The 22,152-nt window shown below is 36.5% G+C and overlaps 1 protein-coding gene and 1 non-coding gene across 2 annotated transcripts in view; one reads left to right on the top strand and one right to left on the bottom strand.

Moving 5' to 3' along the window:
* The window catches only part of PAFAH1B1 (platelet activating factor acetylhydrolase 1b regulatory subunit 1), a 73,216-nt gene that overhangs the window by 10,541 nt on the left and 40,523 nt on the right, over positions 1–22,152 (top strand). The window contains 1 exon segment of the mRNA XM_028519529.2: positions 16,561–16,782. Coding sequence (XP_028375330.1) covers positions 16,751–16,782 — 32 coding nt within the window. The 5' untranslated portion in view covers positions 16,561–16,750.
* Positions 8,623–8,725, bottom strand: LOC114504366. The gene has a single exon (XR_003685144.1). It is a non-coding gene; the product is annotated as a U6 spliceosomal RNA (small nuclear RNA).

Below are 22,152 nucleotides of genomic sequence, written 5' to 3'. Positions count from 1 at the left end.
GGGGACAGATAGCAGTGGAGTCATAAAGGTCACAAAGCAGGAGAGGAGAGGCACCCAAGGTTCTCAGTGTTACCAGAGTGTGAGCAGAGTGGGGCTTGATTAGAAATGAGAGTTGAAATGTGGGCAGGAACCTAATCAAATAGTTTATGAGTTGTGTTAAAGCATGTGGGCTTTAGGAAACAGGGAGAAGGCAGCATAGTGTAGTGATTAGAGCACTGACTGTGGAAGAGCCCTGATACCTGGGTTTAGCTTCCATTTCTGCTGCATAGATGGCTGTGTTATATAACTATACATATGTAAATATATCAAAATATAAAATTGACCCTTGAGCAACAGGAGTTTGAACTGCTTGGGTCCACTAATATGTGTGCTTTTTTCAATAAATATTCAATGTATAGTTGGCCCTCCATATCCAGGTTTCTCATCTGCCATTGGGAATCCTCAGGTGTGGAGGGCCAACTATGTGCATTGTTCTGTGCCATTTTTATTAGGGATTTGGAGGGTGCTAGAATCAGTCCCCTGGAACAAGAGACAGTTGTAGTCAAGTTTTGGGATAGTCAAAATTTACACATGAATTTTTGAGTGTGTATGTGTGTGGGGGGGTCAGCAGCCCTAAACCCTCCTGTTTTTCAAGGGTCAACTTTATAAAGGCTAGTTGTTTAAATATTATGGGTACTTGTGAGGAGTAAATGAACACATGTAAAACACTTAAAGCAGTGACTATTATATATAGTAAGTGCTATATTAAATGTTTATTAAATAAATATAAAATAGGAGCCAGTGAAAGTTTTTTTTTTTAATATTTTATTTATTTATTTTTAGAGAGGGAAGGGAGGGAGGGGGAGGGGGAGAGAGAAACATCAATGTGCGGTTGCTGGGGGTTATGGCCTGCAACCCAGGCATGTACCCAGGCTGGGAATCGAACCTGCGACACTTGGGTTCGCAGCCCGCGCTCAATCCACTGAGCTATGCCAGCCAGGGCTGAAGGGTTGTTTTTAAGTGGAGAAGTGATATGGTTAGATTGTACTTGAAGTAGATGACTCTGACGGCTGCTAACTTTAAGCCAAGACTGGATTTAGGGAGTCTTAATTGAAATTAGTCCAGGTGTAAGAGATGATGGTGTAAACTGTGGTAGGTAGTGGTAAGAACAGAACAATTGAACAAATACTGAGAAGGTAAACCTGGCAGGTAAAATTAATTGGACATAAAGGGAAAAAGAAAATGGTCAAGGTTGACTCCCACATAAAGTATTATTTATAACATTTTAAAAGTGGTATTTTTAAAGTACTTTGGATCTTAGAGTCTTCTGTGCTAGTGATATTTGAGCCTTTGGGGGCATATTGTGATGGGTTCATAAAAATGAAAACAGTTTGTAATAGTTTTTAATTTTTTTAAATTTATAGGCCTTAGCTATTTTTTTCCAGTAGGTGGAGATAAATTTTTCTTTTTCTTTTTTTTTAGATTATTTATTTATTTGTTTTTTAGGGAAGGAAGGGAGGGAGATAGAGAGAGAGATAGAAACATCAATGTGCGGTTGCTGGGGGTTATGGCCTGCAACCTAGGAATGTACCCTGGCTGGGAATCGAACCTAGGACACTTTGGTTCCCAGCCCGTGCTCAATCCACTGAGCTACGCCAGCCAGGGAGATAAGTTTTTCTTTAACAATATGCTGCTATGAAGGAAAGTCTCATTTAGCCCAAATCCAAAGAGCCAGAAAGCTTGAATAGTGATTTTATGTTGTTTTTATGTTATATCTCTATGTTAATATTGTAACTATAAATAACATTGTGGTAACACTGTAAAAATTTGAAGTGACTGCTGAGTCATTAAAAAATTAAAAATTGTTAATTCTATTATATCCAGTTTCTCATTTTTATTCATATATAATAAATAAACTTTGGTAGCCAGAATATTTCATCACTGCTTCATTCCTTAGATAAATCTTAGCTTCCCTCCCTATTTCTAGAGTTGTCGAATTTTAATTTTTTTCTGTCAGTTTTACAAAAGGGGAAAAAAAACTTGGTTGAAATTAGAATTTGCTTGATTTTGAATTTTTCTAGATTTTTGAAAAGATTTTATTTATTTTTAGAGAGAGGGAAAGGGAGGGAGAAAGAGAGGGAGAGAAACATTAAGTAGTTGACTCGTGTCAGACTGAAGACCAAACCAACAACCCAGGCATGTGCCCTGACCCGTAATCAAACCTTGTGTTTTGTGGAACATTGCTTAACCAACTGAGCTACCAGTTAGAGTTGAATTTTTTCTAGATTCTTAATGAAATAATTAAATGGGTAGGAAATTCAGTGTAGTTATAAAATCTGGGTCCTGTATTAAATGGTTTACATTGTATATGATACTTGTCACTTAGGCTTTTGCAGTGCCTGCAAATATCCCCACTAAAGATAGTTGGGAAAGATGATATTTAAACTGAACCTTGAATGAATGGGAGTGGACATGAGAGGAAATCTGGAAAGCAGTTTGGTAGAAGGGATTGTAGTGTAGGTACATATGGATCTGAGCATGGAAAAGCACATATGAGCCAGATAGAATTTGATATTCTGTATAGTTTGTGGGCAATTTAGAAATCAATTTCAAGCAAAGGTGAGCATTATGATCAGATGTATATTTTAGATAGGTAATGTGGGAGCCAGTGAGTAATATGAATTGGAGTTTGAAAGTCATTTAGGAGGCTTTTTGAGGAAAGAATGATTAGTGCTTAAAATTCAATAGTGACAGAATTGTTGACTGGAGAAAGATTTGCGAGGTAGAATTGTGAATGAGTAGTGTGATGGGGAGAGGGAGATACTAGAAAACATCTCAGATCTGTAGCTTGGATGACTGGGTGGAATTGGAAAACTGGGTATTACTAGCCATAGTAAAGAATGGTGGGGGGGGGAATTATATGGGGTATTACATAAAGCAATCATTAATTTTCCTGAACCACAGTTCTCAAGTCACTTTCTTTTCCTTATTTTTTCTTTAAAGATTATTTACTTATTTATTTATTATTTTTAGAGAAAGGGGAAGGAAAGGAGAAAGAGAGGGAGAAAAACATTGAGGTGAGAAGAACATCTAATCAGTTGCCTCTCATAGGTGCCCTGCCAAGGGACCAAACCTGCAACCCAGGCATGTGCCCTGACCTTGGTTCGAACCGGCAACCTTTTGTTTTGTGGGAAGATGCCCCAAAACTGAGCCACGTCCATCAGGACTCAAGTCACTTTATTGTTAAAAATCTATCGTCAGCTTTTTACTATCTTTAGGGAACTATGTATATGAAAATGCAAAGGGCATGTTAGTCTGATCCCAAATGAGCACTCAAGGACTTAATGTGTCCTGGCTTACATTTTCATCCTTTTTCATATTGCCTGCCATGTATACTGTGATTCAGCCTTATGAAGATATATTCTGTTCTTGTCTGTCACTGTTTACCACTCCCTCCCTCCTCTTCTCTGTGTATCCTCTGGCCTGTCCTTTGAATCTGCATACCAGATTCTTTTTCCTGGCAACCTTCCCTAATTTTTTTCATCTGAAAGAAATTTTCTTTTTCTATGAATTGGTAATCTACAAGTTTTTCTCATGTAGCTTATATAATTTTTTCCCTGGTGTATCAAATGAGTTATTGCATTTAAGGAGTCTAGAACAGTACTTAATACACAGTAATTATTCAATGTTGGTAGATAATTATTGTGACAATGATTAAGGTGGTTGGTGATAATAGTAATAGAGCATCCTACCTTTACTTTCTGTGTCCTTGTGCTGGCAAAACTGATTTGTTCTCTGTCCTTGGACACTAGGATAACAGTCTTTTACTGCGCTTATGTGTGTACCTAGTGCAAAAGGTACCATGCTGTATTGTAGCTTTCAAAGTGAAATTGTCATCTTTACACATCTTCACTATTCTTGAGCTCTATTGAGGGAAGTAAAATGGTAGACAAGCCCTGAACACTGATTAGCTCGTTAGGCTTCACTGCTACTGTTTCAGGTAGGTGATAATGTTAGCCCTTTTATGGGTTGTAGACTTAGAAAGTTTGATGAAAATTTGCCCCAAATCACGTAATTTGTAAGTGACCAAGTTGATACTCGAACCTCCATGTACATATTCAACTTGCTGTCAGAGGGCCTATCATGAGATTTTTAAAAAATACATTGATTATGCTATTACAGTTGTCCCATCCCCCCATACCCCTCTGCCCTGCACACTCCCTCCCACCCGCACATCCCCATGGATTGTACATATAAGTTCTTTGGCTTCTACATTTCCTATAGTATTCTTAACCTCCCGCTGTCTATTTTCTACCTACTAGTTATGCTACTTATTCTCTGTACATTTCCCCCCTCTCTCCTCCCACTTCCCTGCTGATAACCCTCCATGTGATCTCCATTTCTGTGATTCTGTTCCTGTTCTAGTTGTTTGTTTTGTTTTGTTTTGTAGGTTTGGTTGTTAATAGCTGTAAGTTTGTTGTTATTTTATCATGGGATTTATATTCAGACAAGTTCTGTTTTTTCTTTTTTTTTTTTTTAAACATTTTAAAACAGTTTAGAAGGCTGACTTGGTCAGTCCTTAGCTTGTGTTACATTCTTTTTGTTACTTGCTTTCCAGTTCCTACCCCTCCTACCTCACTCTAACTAGATTGTACGCTCCCTTAGAGGTAGATTTCATTTTGTTCATGTTTATTTATTTTAAAACCTCATAGAGAGAGAGTCCAGCACAATAGTCAATGAATGAATGAAAGGATTTGTATTGGTTATATCTTTTTTTAAAAGATTTATTTATTTATTTATTTTTAGAGAAGGAAGGGAGGGAGAAAGAGAGAGAGAGAAACATCAATGTGCGGTTGCTGGGGGCCGTGGCCTGCAACCCAGGCATGTGCCCTGACTGGGAATCGAACCTGCGACACTTTGGTTCGCAGCCCGCGCTCAAGCCACTGAGCTATGCCAGCCAGGGCTGTATAGCTTATATCTTGAACTATATTGTAAGTTTCTTATGGGACGGGACTAAACATTGCTTTTATGTCACATGTAGCTTTCTATAGATGAGGCACATAGTTAACTATGTGTTGTGCTAGATGGCCCACATATATATTGTTTGGTTTGAGTACTGGGTACCTGGTACATTCTAAGTAAATAAATTGAATAATTGACACTGAGAATATAGTTACTTCTCAATTATTTGTTTCATTGGAGGCAGACATTGGTGTGGGTAATAATATAATCTAAAATTAGTTCAGTTTTTCCAGTTGGGTTGTCATAACACCTGGGCAGTTTGTCTTCGGTTGTAAACAAGAGATCTGCCTTTGGGACCAAGATCATATCCTAGAGAAAGCCATCCTCCAAGAGCAACTAGTGAATTGTGTCCCCACCCGCTGCCCAAAATTCCGCTTTTGCATAATTGCAATTTGACCATAAAGCTCTTTTTTCAAATAATTCTAATTGCTTCCATCCTAGTCCAAGCCTCTCTCATCTTCCAGCCTCCTCCTGTTTTAATATCTCATATATTATCTCCAAAACAATCACCATGAAATAACCAGTTTTAGAACATTGTTCCCTTTCTTAAGAACTACAGTGATTTCTGCCTTTGTTGTAATTCCTTTGGGTTAACTGCATTAGTGTTAACCATACCTTATGCCTAAAAAAATACACATAGAACAATAATATGTCTTTTATTATTGTTTGTATGCTCAGAAATAATGGCAAGCTTTTTTCTTCTTTTAATTCAGTGTATTTGTGTGTGTGTGTGTGTGTGTGTGTGTGTGAGAGAGAGACTTACTTTTGACTTTAAAAAAATCAGATCTACAGGGCTGTTGGAGCTATGTTTATCTAATTGTCACTTGAAAATGTAGCGTTTGTAAGCAGAAACCAGACGAGGAGTATGAATAAAGGTCTTTAATTTTTAAAGTTTCACTATTAAGACAGCCTATTGATTTTTCTACAGAATTTTAAAATTGGTGTACTTTCTCTGATATGTTAGTGTTCAGTCTTTAAAAAGAAAAAAAAAAAATTACATCAAAACCAGCCCCAAGCAACTGGACTTAGATATTGCCCATATTTCAGATTATGATGTTTCTGAATTTTTAAGATAAGAGGATGAGAATAAAGTTATACAATACATCTTTAGTTCTGAGAATACAATACATTTTTCTTTTAGTGTTACTGTGATGCCTGTAGTAGTCATTTAAAAACACTAAATATTGCCGTAGCAGTATATAGCTCAGTTGTTTGGAGCGTCTTCCAGTACACCAAGAGGTTGCAGGTTCCATCCCCAGTTGGGGCATGTACAGGAGTCAACCAGTCCATGTTTGTCTCTCACATTGATCTCTCTCTCCCTTCCTTTCTCTCTAAAGTCAATAAATATATCCTTGGGTGAGGATTTAAAAAACCAACTAGATACCCATTGTTAATTACCATGATATTTGACACAATGAGGAATAAATTTGTTGCAGTTTTGGAGGACAGTTGAGGAGACAACATCAAGACAGATCATTACAGTGTAGTGTGAGAAGTGTTAAATATGTGTATGTACAAAAAACTATGATATCAGAGGAGGGGGTTGCTCTGTTTGCTTAGTTTTTCATCAGAACTATGTAAAAGCCCTGGCTGGTGTGACCTAGGGAATTGAGTGCTGGCCTGGGAAGGCCTGCGAACCAAGAGGTCTACAGTTCAATTCCCAGTCAGGGCACATCCCTGGGTTGCCAGCCAGGTCCCCAGTTGGGGGCAAGTGAGAGGCAACAGATCCCATGTATCTCTTGCACATTGATGTTTCCTTCCCTCTCTCCCTCCCTTCCCCTCTCTCTAAAAGTAAATTAAAACAGAAACCACTATGTAAATAAATTCCTGTTCTGCTATTTATACCAGCTGCTAAGAACTTTGCTAATGCTATTAAAATACCATTGGTAAGTTAGATTGAACCTGTGTGATTGTTGTTATTGGCAGTTTCATATGGTTTAACCCTGTTAGTATTTCAGTATGGCAATTAAAACAAGAAAATAACAACACCATTAATTTGTTTTGCCAATACTGTGTTAACAATTGGATAATATTTTATTAAAATAAAGCTTTGAAGCCCTGGCTGGCGTAGCTCAGTGGATTGAGCACGGGCTGGGAACCAAAGTGTCCCAGGTTCGATTCCCAGCCAGGGTACATGACTGGGTTGCAGGCCATAACCCCCAGCAACCGCACATTGATGTTTCTCTCTCTCTCTCCCTCCCTCCCTCCCTCCCTCCCACCCTCTCTCTCTCTCTCTCTCTCTCTCTCTCTCTCTCCCCCCTCCCTTCCCTCTCTAAAAATAAAATAAATAAAATCTTTATTAAAAAAATAAAATAAAGCTTTGAATATTAAATAAAGGAAGTCTTGCATTCACAACATTGTCAGAACTGCAACATTCATGTTAGAATAGAAATGTACAGGCTCTAAATTAAAAAATCGTCTAATTCTCATGAACTTTATTGTAATTCTACCTCAGTATTCTCTTACATGATATTGCAGTTTGATTCTTTTTTGCGTGTCTAAAAAACAGATTATTAGATAGGAACATTAAGACAGGTGATATGAGTAACCAAGTTTTATATCTCTTTTTGTTGGGTACTGATTACCTGTGCCTTTTAAACCTTGATCTAATTCTTTTAAAACACCATGTATAGCCAGCATAACTAAGAAAATGGCTTTTATTTGTCTAACTCAAATCAAAATCTTAAATTGTTAAATTATAGACTGATATTTCTCTATAGAACAATGTTTTGAGAAAAGGTTAGCTTTTGTTTTCTACATTGGATTATTGTGTACAGAATCTATGTAAGGATAATGGATAAGGTGGTAAAAATATTTGAAAATATCAAAAGAAATATGTATGTAATACGAATAGTCATATAGATTAATAAAATATCTTTTGTGCCATTAGTACTTTAAGAAAAACTTTGGTTTTTGGAACTATTTTTTTTAAAATCCTGATGATTTGCAGAGTATCATGAAGCATAGTTAATTGGAAAACAACAGATTTTATTTAGCTCTTGAAAATTAGCTAGTCTGAAAATGTGCTCAATAAATCTTTTTTTTTTTTTTTAGATTTTGTTAATTTTATTTTTAGACGGAGGGAGAAAGAGGCAGAGAAACATTAATGTGTGGTTGCCTCTAGTGCGCCCCCTACTGGGGATCTGTCCAGCAACCCAGGCATGTGCCTTGATTGGGAATCAAACCAGTGACCTTTTGGTTTGCAGGCTGGCACTCAGTCCACTGAGCCACACCAGCCAGGGCCAATAAATCTTGATTTATAGTAGCTTCTGCCTTGCCTCATTGCTGTATCTGAGTATTTGGAATGGGATTATGAGCTGTAAAATGTACTGCTCAAGCAAAGTAGATAATCTGTTAACCCTCTTTAAATAAACTATTGTCAAGTGCCAATTTCTTAAGAGCTAGATCCATTGGTAATCATCTAATTACTAGTGGCTCTCTTAAATGCCCACTTTACATCTAATAATAAGTAAATCTCATGATTTCCATATGTCTCTACTGTTTGTGTTCCCTCACACACATCCTTAATTTTCTGGGTTATTTCCCCTTATTACATAAACTCCTGCTTGGCAAAGGCCAATGTATGAAATAGGTTATTAATAAATAATACTTTTTCTTTAAAAAAATACAGAACACTTCAAAAATTTGTGTGTTGTTCTTGCACAGGGGCCATGCTAATCTGCTAGCATTCCAGTTTTAGTTTATGTGCTGCCAAAGAGAGCACTGAAATAATAAAGTTTGTTCTGATAAGTGTAAAATCTGTGTTACCACATTGAAACTTAAAATGAAAAGATTTAAATTACTAAGTCACTCACCATTCTGTTTTATAAGATTTTTTTAAATGTGATGTTATTTTCTTTATCTTTTCTTTTTTTCTCTTCCCCTTTCCCTTTTTGTGGTGAGATACTTACCCAGGTAGTAAAACATTGCTAAGAGAGCTGCACTGGTGTGGCAGATAACAGGATATATTAGAGTATATAGAATGCTAAAGAATTCTGCATTCCAAAAAGCATACTGAAGCCTGTTTCTATGGCTCAGGCAACACAGATCTGATCTCTGAAATTAATGTCTGGATATTGATGTGCAAATGAATAAATGAGACTCTTTGAAATATGTTTGTAATATATACAAGTAGCTTAGAAGGGATTACTGAAGGACTGCCAAAATATTTCTTAAAAATGTTGTCTTTTCATTCATTATATTGACTTGAGGAGGATTTCTGAACCCTCTAAAATGCATGTAATATTTTGTTTATATTTATAAGTGCTTCTTTGAGCAAAAAGATCCAGGCTTTCATCACATTCTCAAAGGAATCCAATGGATTTCATCCCTCCCCCCCTCAAAAAAAAAAAAAAAACGATTAAGAACTCCTTCACCAGGTGGTAGGACAGTATTACCTGGTTTATTTGTATGGTTGCTTATATGTTGTTAATTGCAAAATACTTCAAACTATATCCTTTGTTCCATTTGAGAATCATTTTTTTCTATTGTCATGTGATATTTTGCAATTACATAGTAATATATTAAGCTAAAAGGTAACTGGGGAAGGTACATTATATTCTGAAGTATGATAACTGAATCACATACTTATACTTTCTGATAGCAAAAAAAAATTACATATTAAAGGTAGGAAATTGATAGAGGATGAAATAATCTAAGTTAAAAGGAACCTTAGATGTTATCTACTTTCCAGGAAAGTTAGATGAATTATTCAGGGTTATAGAGTTTAATTACAGACTTAAGACCACATTTTCTTCATTTGCATTTAGTAATCATCATACCCATTGTCTTTATCATGTATCCTCAATACTTAGCTAGTTGTATAAAACATTATTAACATACAGTTAACAGCAAATTGGGAAGTCTTAAATTTAATCTTCCATTCTCTGACTGTTCTCCCAGGTTAGAGACCTGCTGTCTTGATCCCTAGGACTCTCAATCTTCCTTTCCTGTTTTCACTTTTCTACACAATGCAGTTTAGGCTCTTTGAAGTATTATTTCATCTCTCATTATACATTCATCACGCTAAACTTTGGAAACTGTCATCCTAACCCTAGATCTCTAAACCTTTAACTCTTCTGTTTCTGCAGCTGGACTGTAGCTGCAGACACAGCTATAGCTAAATACTTGCTAAAAAAAAAATCACGTCTTTGTACATTGGTACCACTAAAAATTCAGTCTTCCATCTAAAAAACATTCTTTTTGTTCCATTTCTTTGTTCTCCATAGCAGCTATTTCAAGCCTCTTAATGCCTTCTTCCTTATCCTGCCTATTCAGCAAATGACCTTACTTCCTATTTTCCCAAAATATAAAAAACATATTTGCATTCTTCTTTCTAACATGGTGGAAGAGGTGACCCATCTTTATATGTAAGATTTCTAAGTGTGGATCGCATTCCTCTCTCTCTGTCCTTAGCTCCTTTTTTCTTCTTTTCCTGTGATTAAAAAAAAATACTTTATTTAGAAAATATCAGACCCATAAACAAAATTAGGGCATAGTGTGATGAACCCTCCATTTAACAGATTTTATTTATTTCTTTTTAGGGGGAGGGGTAGAGAGGGAGAAAGAGAGGGAAACATCGATGTGTGATTGACTCTCACATGCCCCCAACTGGGGACCTGGCCTGCAACCAAAGCATGTTCTCTGACTGGGAATCAAACCAGCGACTGTTTTTGGTTCGAAGGCCAGCATTCAATCCACTGAGCCACACCAGCCACGGCTAACTGATAAGTTTTTTATTATGTATTTCTAAAAGACTTAAAAATAAGTACAATACTATTAATACTCTTGAAAAAGTCCCGGTTATTCTTTAATATCATCAGATACCCAGTTTTAAAACTCCAGTTGTTTTTTCACTGGTTTGTTCATTTTACAATTAATTTTCTTAATCCAGATCACAATAAGGTTTATAAGCTGCAGTTGTTTGATATATCCCTTGTCTCATTTAAATTTCCTTTTCTAGTTCCTTTTCTCTTCTTGGAATTTATTTTAAGAAATTGGGTCATTTATTTTATAGGGCTTTTCACAGTCTGGATATTGCTGGTTTATCCCATGGTGTCTTAAGCATATTCTTCTGCCATCCATACTTCTTGCAAATTGATAATTGGAGCCAGACATTTGAACAGATTCAGATTTGATTTTTTGGCAAAAATACTTTATAGGTTATGTTGTGTTATTCTTCATTTCCAGGTGTCTGCCTTCGATTGATTACAAGGTGAAAATGGTGATATTAAAATTCTTAATTCATTTGTCCACGTTCCCTGTGTCTTTTTGGGGGGTGTGTGTCTGTTTTTAGCATTTAAACATTTCACTTAGTTGGGATAGAAAACAACCAGAAAATGGCTTTTCAACATTTCCATTTCTTTCAAAGATATTTATTTATGGTACTGTCTTTACTTCATCTCCTTGTACTCAGCAGTCCATTTAATATGGTTTTTGCTATGTTAAACCATGTCCCTACCATTTTACCGAAACCACTCTTATCAAGGTTATCAGTGAGCTCTATACTTAAATACTTAATGGAGCAGACCTATTTAAGACTGTATTTTGCTCAATAGTTGGATATCTTTGGATACTGTTGATTGCCTCTCCTTGAAATACTTGCCTCTCTCTTCTGTTTTTACTTTTACCTCTTTAACTGCCTTTTCTCAGCCTCAATTGTTAGATTCTGGGGGGTGTGTGTGTGTGTGTTAAGTGTTGGCATTGCTGTGCCTGGCTCTGCTTATTTTGCTCTACACATTCTCCCATGGGTCAATCTCAGCCGATGTAACAGCTTCAGTTGTATCACCTCCAAGCTGGTAAGTACCAGTCTTCGTTTTTGCAGGTTGGTTCTCTTCAGAGCTGACTTGTTTGTACAACTTCAAACTAGAAGTCTCACAGGCACTTTGGAGTTAACATATCTAAAATGGAATGAGTTATACTTTCCTCATCTCCTCACTCGTTTTCTGTTCAACTAAGTTCAGACCCAGCAATCTCTGGACGTTGTCGTTGACTTTTTAGCTGACTTTTCTCACTTTCTTGCTGCCCATATCTAGTCACCTACACAAAGATTTTCCCCTTAAATAACTTAAATTCATCTAATTCTCTTCACTTACTGCTGCTATGCTAGTACGAATCGCCATCATCTATCTATCTATCCCTTTCATTACTGCAAGCCTCCTATCTGGCCTCTTCCTTTCCAGTCTTTGTGGTCTATTCATTATAGAAGAATGATTTTTCCTAAAAGCTAATCTAAGGGCTCCCATTGTTCCTAGGACAAATTGTAAAGACCTGAGTGTATTTTGTAATCCAGCCTCCTACCAACCTACTCACCTTCATCCTGAGTCATCATCCCTTATATGGTAATACTTGTCACACTTTTCACACTTTAAATTGCCCATTTCTTGGATGGCTCTTCCAGTAGACTGTAACTTCCTGAGTATAAGATGAAGTTATTTTCTTCATTACACATGGTTCCTGGCACATGCATAGTGTTTTATAAATGTTTGTTAAATGAGTAAGTTAACGTATGCAGTACACCAACATATATTCAATGATTTGTTTGTCTTGTTTGGTTTTTAGATCATCCTTGTATTCCAGTACTGTTATTCTTGTACATCGATTTGCTTTTTTAGGGAGAAACAGTCTCTCTATAATTACATAAGACCTTGTAATGTACATAATATAGTGGATTTTTTTGCCCAATTAAAACATGGATTTTTGCCATGTTTCTTTTTCACTTTGATTTATATGATTGTCTGTCAGTGGATTACCATTGTTTAAGTTAATACAAGAAACCTGTAGACAATTCAGATAGTCACCACCATCAAGTAATCCTTAGCCTACTGTGACCTTTGTCAGAGTGTATGAGACCCTAGATGCTTTAATTTGGTGATAATTAAGGCTTAGAAAGTGAGGCTTACATAATTAGGAGTTTCTAAATACCAAGAGGGATGGTTTTCTGAGTTGTCCATTGTGTTTGGTTCTCAATCTCCTATTTCTTATTCACAGTCATATATCTCTGATTTAGACATAGAGGTAGTGATGTTTTTCAGCTATCAGTTTGAGCTAGCTGCCCTCCAGGTTGGAAGTATAATTAAAGATCATAAAATAAATCCCTGATTATATTTACTAGAATTGCTCAGTATAGAAGGATTTCCATTAAAATGGCAGCTGCCACTGGGAACATCTGGGTACTCACTTTTTCATTCAGGGCTCACATTTTTAAAACCAGGGTTTGCTCTTTCATATTTCCTGGACTAGGTTATTCATCACTATATCCTCAGTGCCTGGAATAGTGCCTGCTGAGGCATGAAAAAAGGTATTAAAGAAGTACTCTCTGTCTCTTCTGTCCATGTTTTGTCTCTTGATAATCAGTGGTCCCACAGGCCCTTCATTAGATGTTAATTTCATTTCCTTTCATTTGGAGGATGATTTTCTATTTCTTTAAAGTGCCCCTTCTGATTTTATTTTGTAATATCAGTCTGCATTTTAAGTGAGAATATCTCAAATACATTTCCTAAATACAGTAGACATTCTCTTATTTTTGTACAATGTGATAAAACTACTTTTTTTAAAAAAATTAATTTATTTATTTACTTACTTTTAGAGAGGGAAGGGAGGGTGAAAGAGAGAGAGAGAGAGAGAGAGAAACATCAATGTGCGGTTGCTGGGGGTTATGGCCTGCAACCCAGGCATGTACCCTGGCTGGGCATCGAACCTGGGATACTTTGGTTCCCAGCCCGCGCTCAGTCCACTGAGCTACGCCAGCCAGGGCTGACTACTTTTTTTTTAATGGGAGATTTGAAGAATGGTTCTTTAAGAAAGTTTGATTTTTCTTTTATTTATACTGTGATACTTTTTGGATATTGTATAGAAATTGATTTTATAATGTTATAAGTGTAAAGAAGGGGCTCTGAAATATTAAGTAACATTGTCTAAAAACTAGGTTAGAGAATTGGCTTACTGTGTGAGTACCAAAAATCTAGATCGGTTCATTCCATATTTTTTGTGGGTTCTTTTTTTTAAAGATTTTATTTATTTATTTTTAGAGAGGGAAGGGAGGGAGAAAGAGAGAAAAACATCAATGTGCGGTTGCTGGGGACTGTGGCCTGCAACCCAGGCATGTGCCCTGACTGGGAATTGAACCTGCGATGCTTTGGTTCACAGCCCGTGTTCAGTCCACTGAGTTACACCAGCCAGGGCTTTCATTCCATGTTTTTTTTGAACACATGATTCTGAAGGATACAAAATGAAGTAAAATAATATTAAATTCTTTTTTATTTTTAACATTGTATTTATTTAGTTTTAGAGAGAGGGGAAGGGAGAAAGAGAGGGAGAGAAACACCAGGGTGTGGTACTTCTTGCATACCCCCACTGGGGACCTGACCCAGAACCCAGGCCTATGCCCTGACTGGGAATCGAACTGGTAACCCTTTGGTTTGCAGGCCAGGGCTCAATCCACTGAGCAACACCAGCCAGGGCTGGGTTTTTTTTTTTTTTTTTTTTTTAAGATTTGACGTACCCTTGGAAAGGGGAAAGGAGGGAGAAAAACATCAATGTGTGGTTGCCTCCCGTGTGCCCCCTATCGGGCATCTGGCCTGCAACCCAGGCATGTACCCTAGACTGGGAATTGAACCAGTGACTCTTTGGTTTGTAGGCCAGCAGTCAATTCACAGAGCCCTAGCAGCCAGGGCTTAAATTATTTCTTGATTTTTTTAAAAAAATGTTATTTATTTATTTTCACAGAGAGAGGAAGGGAGGGAGAAAAGAGAGAAACAGCATGCCCTCAACTGGGGAGTTGGCCTGCAACACAGGCATGTACCCTGCCTGTGATCGAACCAGTAACCTGTTTGTTCACAGACCAGCACTCAAGCCACTGAGCCACACCAGCTGGGGCAAATTATTTTTTGATTAAATGTATTAAGAAATGCAGCCCTGGCTGGCGTAGCTCAGTGGATTGAGCGCGGACTGGGAACCAAAGTGTCCCAGGTTCGATTCCCAGCCAGGGTACATGACTGGGTTGCAAGCCATAACCCCCAGCAACCGCACATTGATGTTTCTCTCTCTATCTCTCTCCCTTCCCCTCTAAAAATAAACAAATAAAATCTTAAAAAAAAAAAGAAATGCATTAGTTAGGCATTACTAGTTTATTTACATTGTAAATATTGGTTTGACCAAAATGTCTGTATGTTTTTTCCTGGAAAATTAAAAGATACATTTTTACTTTTATCAGTCACATGGGTGATTTGGATATTTTGAGTATGTTGGCTATCTCCTTCTATTGGCTCCTAGTAGGTAGAGGCCAAGGGTGTTGCTAAACATCTTCTAAATGCATAAGACAGCCTTGCAGCAAAGAATTATTTGGAAAGCCCCTGGTGGGGAGGGAGGTAGCCACAAAGAAGAGAATTATTTGGCCAAAATGTCAAAAGTAACCAAAAAACCTCACAATTCACTTTTGACATGTTTGATCAGTCACAGCACCTTCTCCATACACTGCACAAATCTTTTTTGTGTTTCAATTACCTTTTTACATTTCTTGAAATAATAAAGCATAATATGTTGAAATGTTGTGTATTTTCTTCCATCTTTAATATTTAAACGGCCGCATAAAAATTCACCAATTTTGCTCTGGCTGGTGTGGCTTAGTGGATTGAGCACCATCCTGTGAACTGCAAGGTCACTTGCTGGTTCAACTCCCAGTCAGGGCACATGCCTGGGTTGTGGGCCAGGTCCCCAGTAGGAGGCGGGTGAGAAGCAAGCACTCAATATTTCTCTTACACATGATGTTTCTCTCCCTTTCTTTCTCACTCCCTTACCTGCTGTCTAAAAATAAAAAATAAAATATTGTTTAAAAATTCACTAATTTTTATTTTTTTATGCATGCTGATATGACAGTTGTCACAATACAGTCTAGCAAAATTGTTTTGAATGAAGTTAAAAGACAATTAAGTACTACTAGAGCCATCTTATGGAAAAAAATGTAACAAGCATTTTGGCCAACCCAATATTAGCTATTCTAAGATTATTGGTGACTGATATTTAATCTTGAAGGTTATTTCAGTTATAGTTGTCAACCTTTTGGTTTGTGGACAGTTTCTGAAATCATCTGTCATGCCTATTTCAGATTATACCTTTTTAGTAAATTAGAATTGTTATTTCTTATCTTTAAAGGGAGTATCATAGTCTTCTTAGAAGGTTATATGTTAATATTTGAAATTTAATGAATTAGTATATCTGGTGGGTGACATGGTAGGGAGAGGGTAAGTTATTTTATTTTTCCAATTAAAAAATTTTTTATTTTTCCTTTTTATTGAATCTATTGAGGTGAAACTGGTTAATAAAGTTACACAGATTGGGAGTGGGGAAATCTAAAAACAGTGCTGTAAACTATTAAGGATAACTTAAAATACATAAAATGATATATTTTGGTATTGATTTTTATAGTAGGTTGATAAATGAGCTAATATTCATATTAGCATCACAATAAATCTCATCTTTGAAAGTGTGTACTACAGTAATAATTTAGAAGTAATTTAAATTCTAAGTGAAAGAAATAATCTTGTCTCTCTTTTTCCTCAGGTGGAATGAATCTTACTTGTTGACTCTCTCCTGGTTACTTGTTGAATTCACTTGTGAAAGAATCATCTTCTCCTGTGTGGAAGCCACTTTGTGGCGTATTTAATTATAAATCCAGGGATCACAAAGCTTTTTGATTTCCCAAAGGAGGGGACATACCACTATATCAAATAAGCTTGACATTACAGCCAAAATGGTGCTGTCCCAGAGACAACGAGATGAACTGTAAGTTTCTTTTTTTTTTTTTTTTTTTAATATTCTCTTATAAAGGACAAAGTAGTAAATTAAAATATAGCCTTGGTAGATCTGTCCTCAAATTAAAACTATTGTTAGGAGTGTTTAAATATTGATGTGGGCAGTTTGGTCTGATTTTAAAACTGGGTCTTACTTTGTCATAGCATTACGTACCCTTGTGACCTTATTGTGTATAAGCAAAAAGCAAAACAAACAAATTATTTGGGATAAGTTTTATCTTAAGTTTGTCTTAAATATATTATCACATTCATTTGGAAGATAGGTGCTTCAGAGCACTTCTAAATTATTTTATGTGGATCTATGTATTAGAAAAATGAAAGCTTTTTTGTTATTAACTGCTAAGGCCTTTCCTTTGCCGTACTGTATTTTTTAATCATCCTTTGGCTGTTAGATAGGATTTGAACTTTTATGCAATGGCTAACATAATAGTTAATATGCAAATACATTAATTAGATAGGCATGAAAATGATTTGACCACTGCTATTATAAAGAATTTTATAGCATTCTGTTTTTGTAGGTGAAGTATATAGTGGGAAAAGTTTAGTTTTGTGTTCTGGTCTTTAAAAATTTCCTGGTTTTTTTTTTTGTTGTTGTTGTTGTTGTTTTAAGAAAACTCTATTTGGAAATAATTTAAAAGTTCTAGCTTTGTAAGATAAGTACAAAGAATATATACATATATTAAATTTTATGTAAATTCACCTATTGTTAACATTTTGTATCATTTTCTTTATCATTTGCACTCTGTAGTTGTATATACACACAAATATATTTTTCTTAAGCCATTTGAAAGTATGTTGCATACATCAGGGACCTTTCTCCCAGGTGCTTTTAGTGTGCAGTTCCGAAGAATAAGGATTCTTCTATCAAACCACAGTACAGTTTGCAATTTCAGTAACTTTTTAATATCAAAACAATACTTTTATTTATAAATCTACCTTCTGTATTTCAATTTTGTCAGTTGACCCAGTAATGTTCTTTATGGTAATATTTTAATCCTCTTTAGTACAACATCCAGTCCAGGAGTAGGTATTGTATTCAGTTGTTATAAGTGTCATTTAGTCTGGAACATTTCCTAAACCTTTCTTTGTCTTTTATGGCATTGACATTTTTGAAGCCCCCCTTCTCTTGAATAGAATGTTCCCTGTTTTGCAGTGGTCTGATGTTTCCTCATGAGTAGATTCAGTGTATGCATTCTTGGCCAGAATACTGCATAAGTAATTTTGTGTTCTAAGGAGACCCATAATGTTCATCCACCCCTCAGTGATGTTAATTTTGATCCCTCAGTGAAGATCCCTGATTTCTCTCTTATATAGTTACTCTTCCTTTCTTTTTAACAAATAATGGGGGTGACACTTTAAGATCATGCAAACATTCTTATTTCCCACCAATATTCCCCCTCGTGCCACGCCCCCATGGTTGCACAATAATAGTTTTTCAACACTTACTCTTTCTACATTTGCTAATCAGCACTAATCATTTTACTGTAACCAAGGGACCTTCTTTTTCTCCTTTTTACTTACTTGTCTTTTCATTATTGGTATGAGCTCATAGATTCTCATATTTTCAATAGTTTCATCATTCACTACTATTTTTACTGCTTTGATATGTGAATTGTTCTAGATTATCCCATAGGACACAGTTGGCTTTTATATATACCATTATCATTTTTTATGTGCACTTTCTTACTTTTCTGTCATAACAAGATGTTCCAGGCTTACTGTGTACCAATCTTGCCTTAACCCTAGAATCAGCAGTGCTATATAATAAGCCTTGATTCCTTAAGTGGAGACATCAGGTATTAGACATCAAGATATAAGATACTAAGTGTACTTATTGTTACTGGGTTGTCTTAGCTTCTAGGCCCTTTAAAGAGACAGAACTAGGAAATACAGATATATATAAACATATACAGACACCTGGTATACACGTATACTAAGGTTTCTCATCTTGGTAGTGTTCACATTTTGGGCTAAATAAGTCTTTGCTATGGGGGCTGTCCTGTACACTGTTGGTTGTTTAGCAACATGCCTGGCCTCTGCGTATTAAATGCCTTAATTAACAGTATTTCTGGATGTTGCCACTGTCCTCCGGGGGGCAGAATGCCCAGGTGAGAACCACTGATAGATATATACACATATACTCATACTTATTTTAGAAATTATCAGACTATACTGATATTTCTAATTCCTCTAGTTTCTTTCTTGTCTTTCCTTTTATGGTATTTGTCTCTCTCTTCTTTTAATACACTGAGTCTCAAGTCATTTGTTCAGTCTTGTAATACTTCTAAAATAGTTTCAGAATTATGTTCATGCCACTTCAAAAAGAAAAAAGTCCTCCTGGAAAGGGTTTAGAATTTGTGTGCAGTTTTCCACTCATGTATCCTGCCCAAGACAATATATAATCAAATACAGCAAATCCTCAAATAATGTCATTTGCTTCAGAGGCATCTCATTTTATTACAACATTGATGAAACGCCATAGGACCCTTAACTCTTTGTTTTATATCAGTTAGCCTATGGTAAAATTCATCTCATTATCTGTCATTTTATTAAACCTATTATTTATGATGTGAAGTGAGGCCTTACTGTACTGGGCTTGCAAGTTACTTGATTAGCTTTGTTTTGTTTTCCTCTTTGTGTGGTTTATATTACTTTAAATAATTTGGGTTTATCTGTCCTAAGTCAATTCATATCTTTTTCCTAGATGTCTTGTGTCAGCTGACTTCAAGTCATGCTTTTTACTCTCATTTTCAGATGAATATTTAAACATTATAGACACAAATAGAGCTTTTTATTTGGACAAAAATTAATTGAGAAAGGTAGAACCTAATTTTAGTGGCTAAGTTTGTAGAGACTTATAGATAAAAATTGACTTAATGGTACTCAAGCAGAAATTTGTCTTAACAGATCTAAATGTAAATTTAGGAAATAATTGCAGACTCTTCCAGTTCTTAGTAAGAGAATAAAATGAAGGTTTTTTCTTTTTCTTTTATTTTTGAAAACAATGGAAACATGATTATGTACCTCTTGCAAATAAGATAAATTTTGGCACCTAAACCTGCCCTTTTTTAAAAGATTTTGTTTATTTATTTTTAGAGAGAGGAAGAGAAACATTGATGTTAAGAGAGAAACATTGATCAGTTGCCTCTAGCACATCTCTAACCAGGGACCTGGCCTGCAACTGAGCCATGTACCCTGACTGGGAATCAAACCAGCAGAGTTTTGTTTTACAGGGTGACACCTAACCGCCTGAGCCACATTGGTCAGGGTTCAGTTTGCCTTTATAATAATTTAGTGGGATTTTTTCCAATATTTTAAAACTATTTTTATTTTTCAATTATGGCTGACATACATTATTACATTAGTAATATAATAGTTTCAAATATACACCCCAGTGATTAGACACTATATAACTTACTGATTGTCCCAATAAATCTCACACCCATCTGACACTGTACTTAATTATTACAATATTATTGACTATATTCTCTATGCTGTACTTTACATTGCCATGACTATTCTAGAACAATCAATTTGTACTTAATCCCTTCACTTTTTCACCCATTCCCCCAATCCCCACCCCTCCCTATCTGGCAACAGTCAACATGTTCTCTATACTATGAGTCTTTCTGTTCTGCTTGTTCCTTTATTTTATTTTTTGGATTCAGTTATTGATATACATTTAGTGCCACTTTATTCATGTTTTTTATCTTTTTATTCCCTATCTTCTTAACGAAGACCCTTAACATTTCATACAATACTAATTTGGTAGTGATGAACTCCTTTAGACTTTTTTGTCTGGGAAGCTCTTTATTTGTCCTTTGACTCTAAATGATAGCTTTGCTGGACAGAGTAATCTTGGTTATAGGTCTTTGTTTTCCATCACTTTGAATATTTCTTGCTAACCCTTTCAGCCAGCAAAGTTTCTGTTGAGAAATCAGCTGACAGTCTTCTGGGAGCTTCCTTTTAGGTAACTGCTTTTCTCTTGGTACTTTTAAAATTCTCTTTTTATCTTTAACATTTTCTGTTTTTTAAAAATCCTCACCTGAGGATATGTGTATTGATTTTAGAGAGAGAGGAGGGAAGAGAGAGAGAAACATAGATGTTTATGCACCCTGACTGGGGATTGAACCCACAACATTTGGGTGTAAGGGATAATGCTCTAATCTACTGAGCAACCTGGTCATGGCTAACCTTTTGCATTTTATGATGTGTCTTGGTGTGGGCCTCTTTGGATTCATCTTGTTTGGGATTCTGTATACTTCCTGGACCTGTATGTCTTTTGCATTAACCAAGTGAGAGAAGTTTTCTATCATTTTTTCAAATACGTTTTCACTTTCTTCCACCCTTTCTCCTCCTTCCAGTGCTGCCATGATGAGAATGTTGATGTGTTTGACGTTGTCCCAGTGGCTTCCACTATCCTCCTTCCACTATCTTCAATTTTTTTATGCTTTTAATTTTTTGATGTTCTCATTGGAGTTTTTGGGCTTCCTTATTGTCCAAATTGCTGATTCAATTCTCAGGTTCACCTACTCTACTCTTGATTCCCTGTAAATTATTCTTTATTTGAGTTAGTGTATCCTTCATTTTTTAAAAAAAGACTTTTTAAATTTATTTATAGAGAGCGGAAGGGTTTTATTTATTTATTTTTAGAGGGGAAAGGAGGAAGGAAGAAGGAAAGAAACATCAGTGTGTGGTTGTTTCTCATGTGCCACCTACTGGGGACTTGGCCCTAAACCCAGGTACGTGCCTTAGACTGAGAATTGAACCAGCGACCCTTTGGTTCTCAGGTGGGTGCTCAATCTACAGAACCACACCAGCCAGGGCAAGATCCTTCGTTTTTAACTAGTCCTTTTTACTGCAGTCAAGGTTCTCAGTAAATGCATTGATCATCCTGACTTCTGGTCAAGACAGAGGCATAGGTGGATGCACCATACCTCCACGCACAACCAAGATTGGAACAACAACAATTTAGAGGCAGAATAACATCCAGAACTGATAGGAAATTTATCTGAATGGAAGTCGGACAGCCAAGAAATTTAAATAGACCCGTCATTCCAGACCGGTAGGGGGGGCAGAGACAAGCAGCTGGGCACGGGTCGCGGCACAGAGAGCAGAGAGAGTTGGGCGCATAAGGCATCTGGAGGCACGCGTAAAGCATCTGGGACTCGCAAGATCGCATTGGGTGGACCCTGAGTACGCAAGCGGCAGTTGGCAGACCCAGTGAGGTGGCGTTGTGGAGCAGGGCAGAGCGTGCAACCCAGGATCCCAGAGGAGGGACTGAGGTCCCACGGAGAACGCAGCAACCGCCATTGGTTCCCTTCGACCCCGCCTCCACATA

Source organism: Phyllostomus discolor, chromosome 8, assembly GCF_004126475.2.
Source record: "Phyllostomus discolor isolate MPI-MPIP mPhyDis1 chromosome 8, mPhyDis1.pri.v3, whole genome shotgun sequence".
Classification (NCBI taxonomy): Eukaryota; Metazoa; Chordata; class Mammalia; order Chiroptera; family Phyllostomidae; genus Phyllostomus; species Phyllostomus discolor.
Note: the sequence above shows the minus strand (reverse complement) of the source record. Positions and strands in the feature narration are given on the sequence as shown.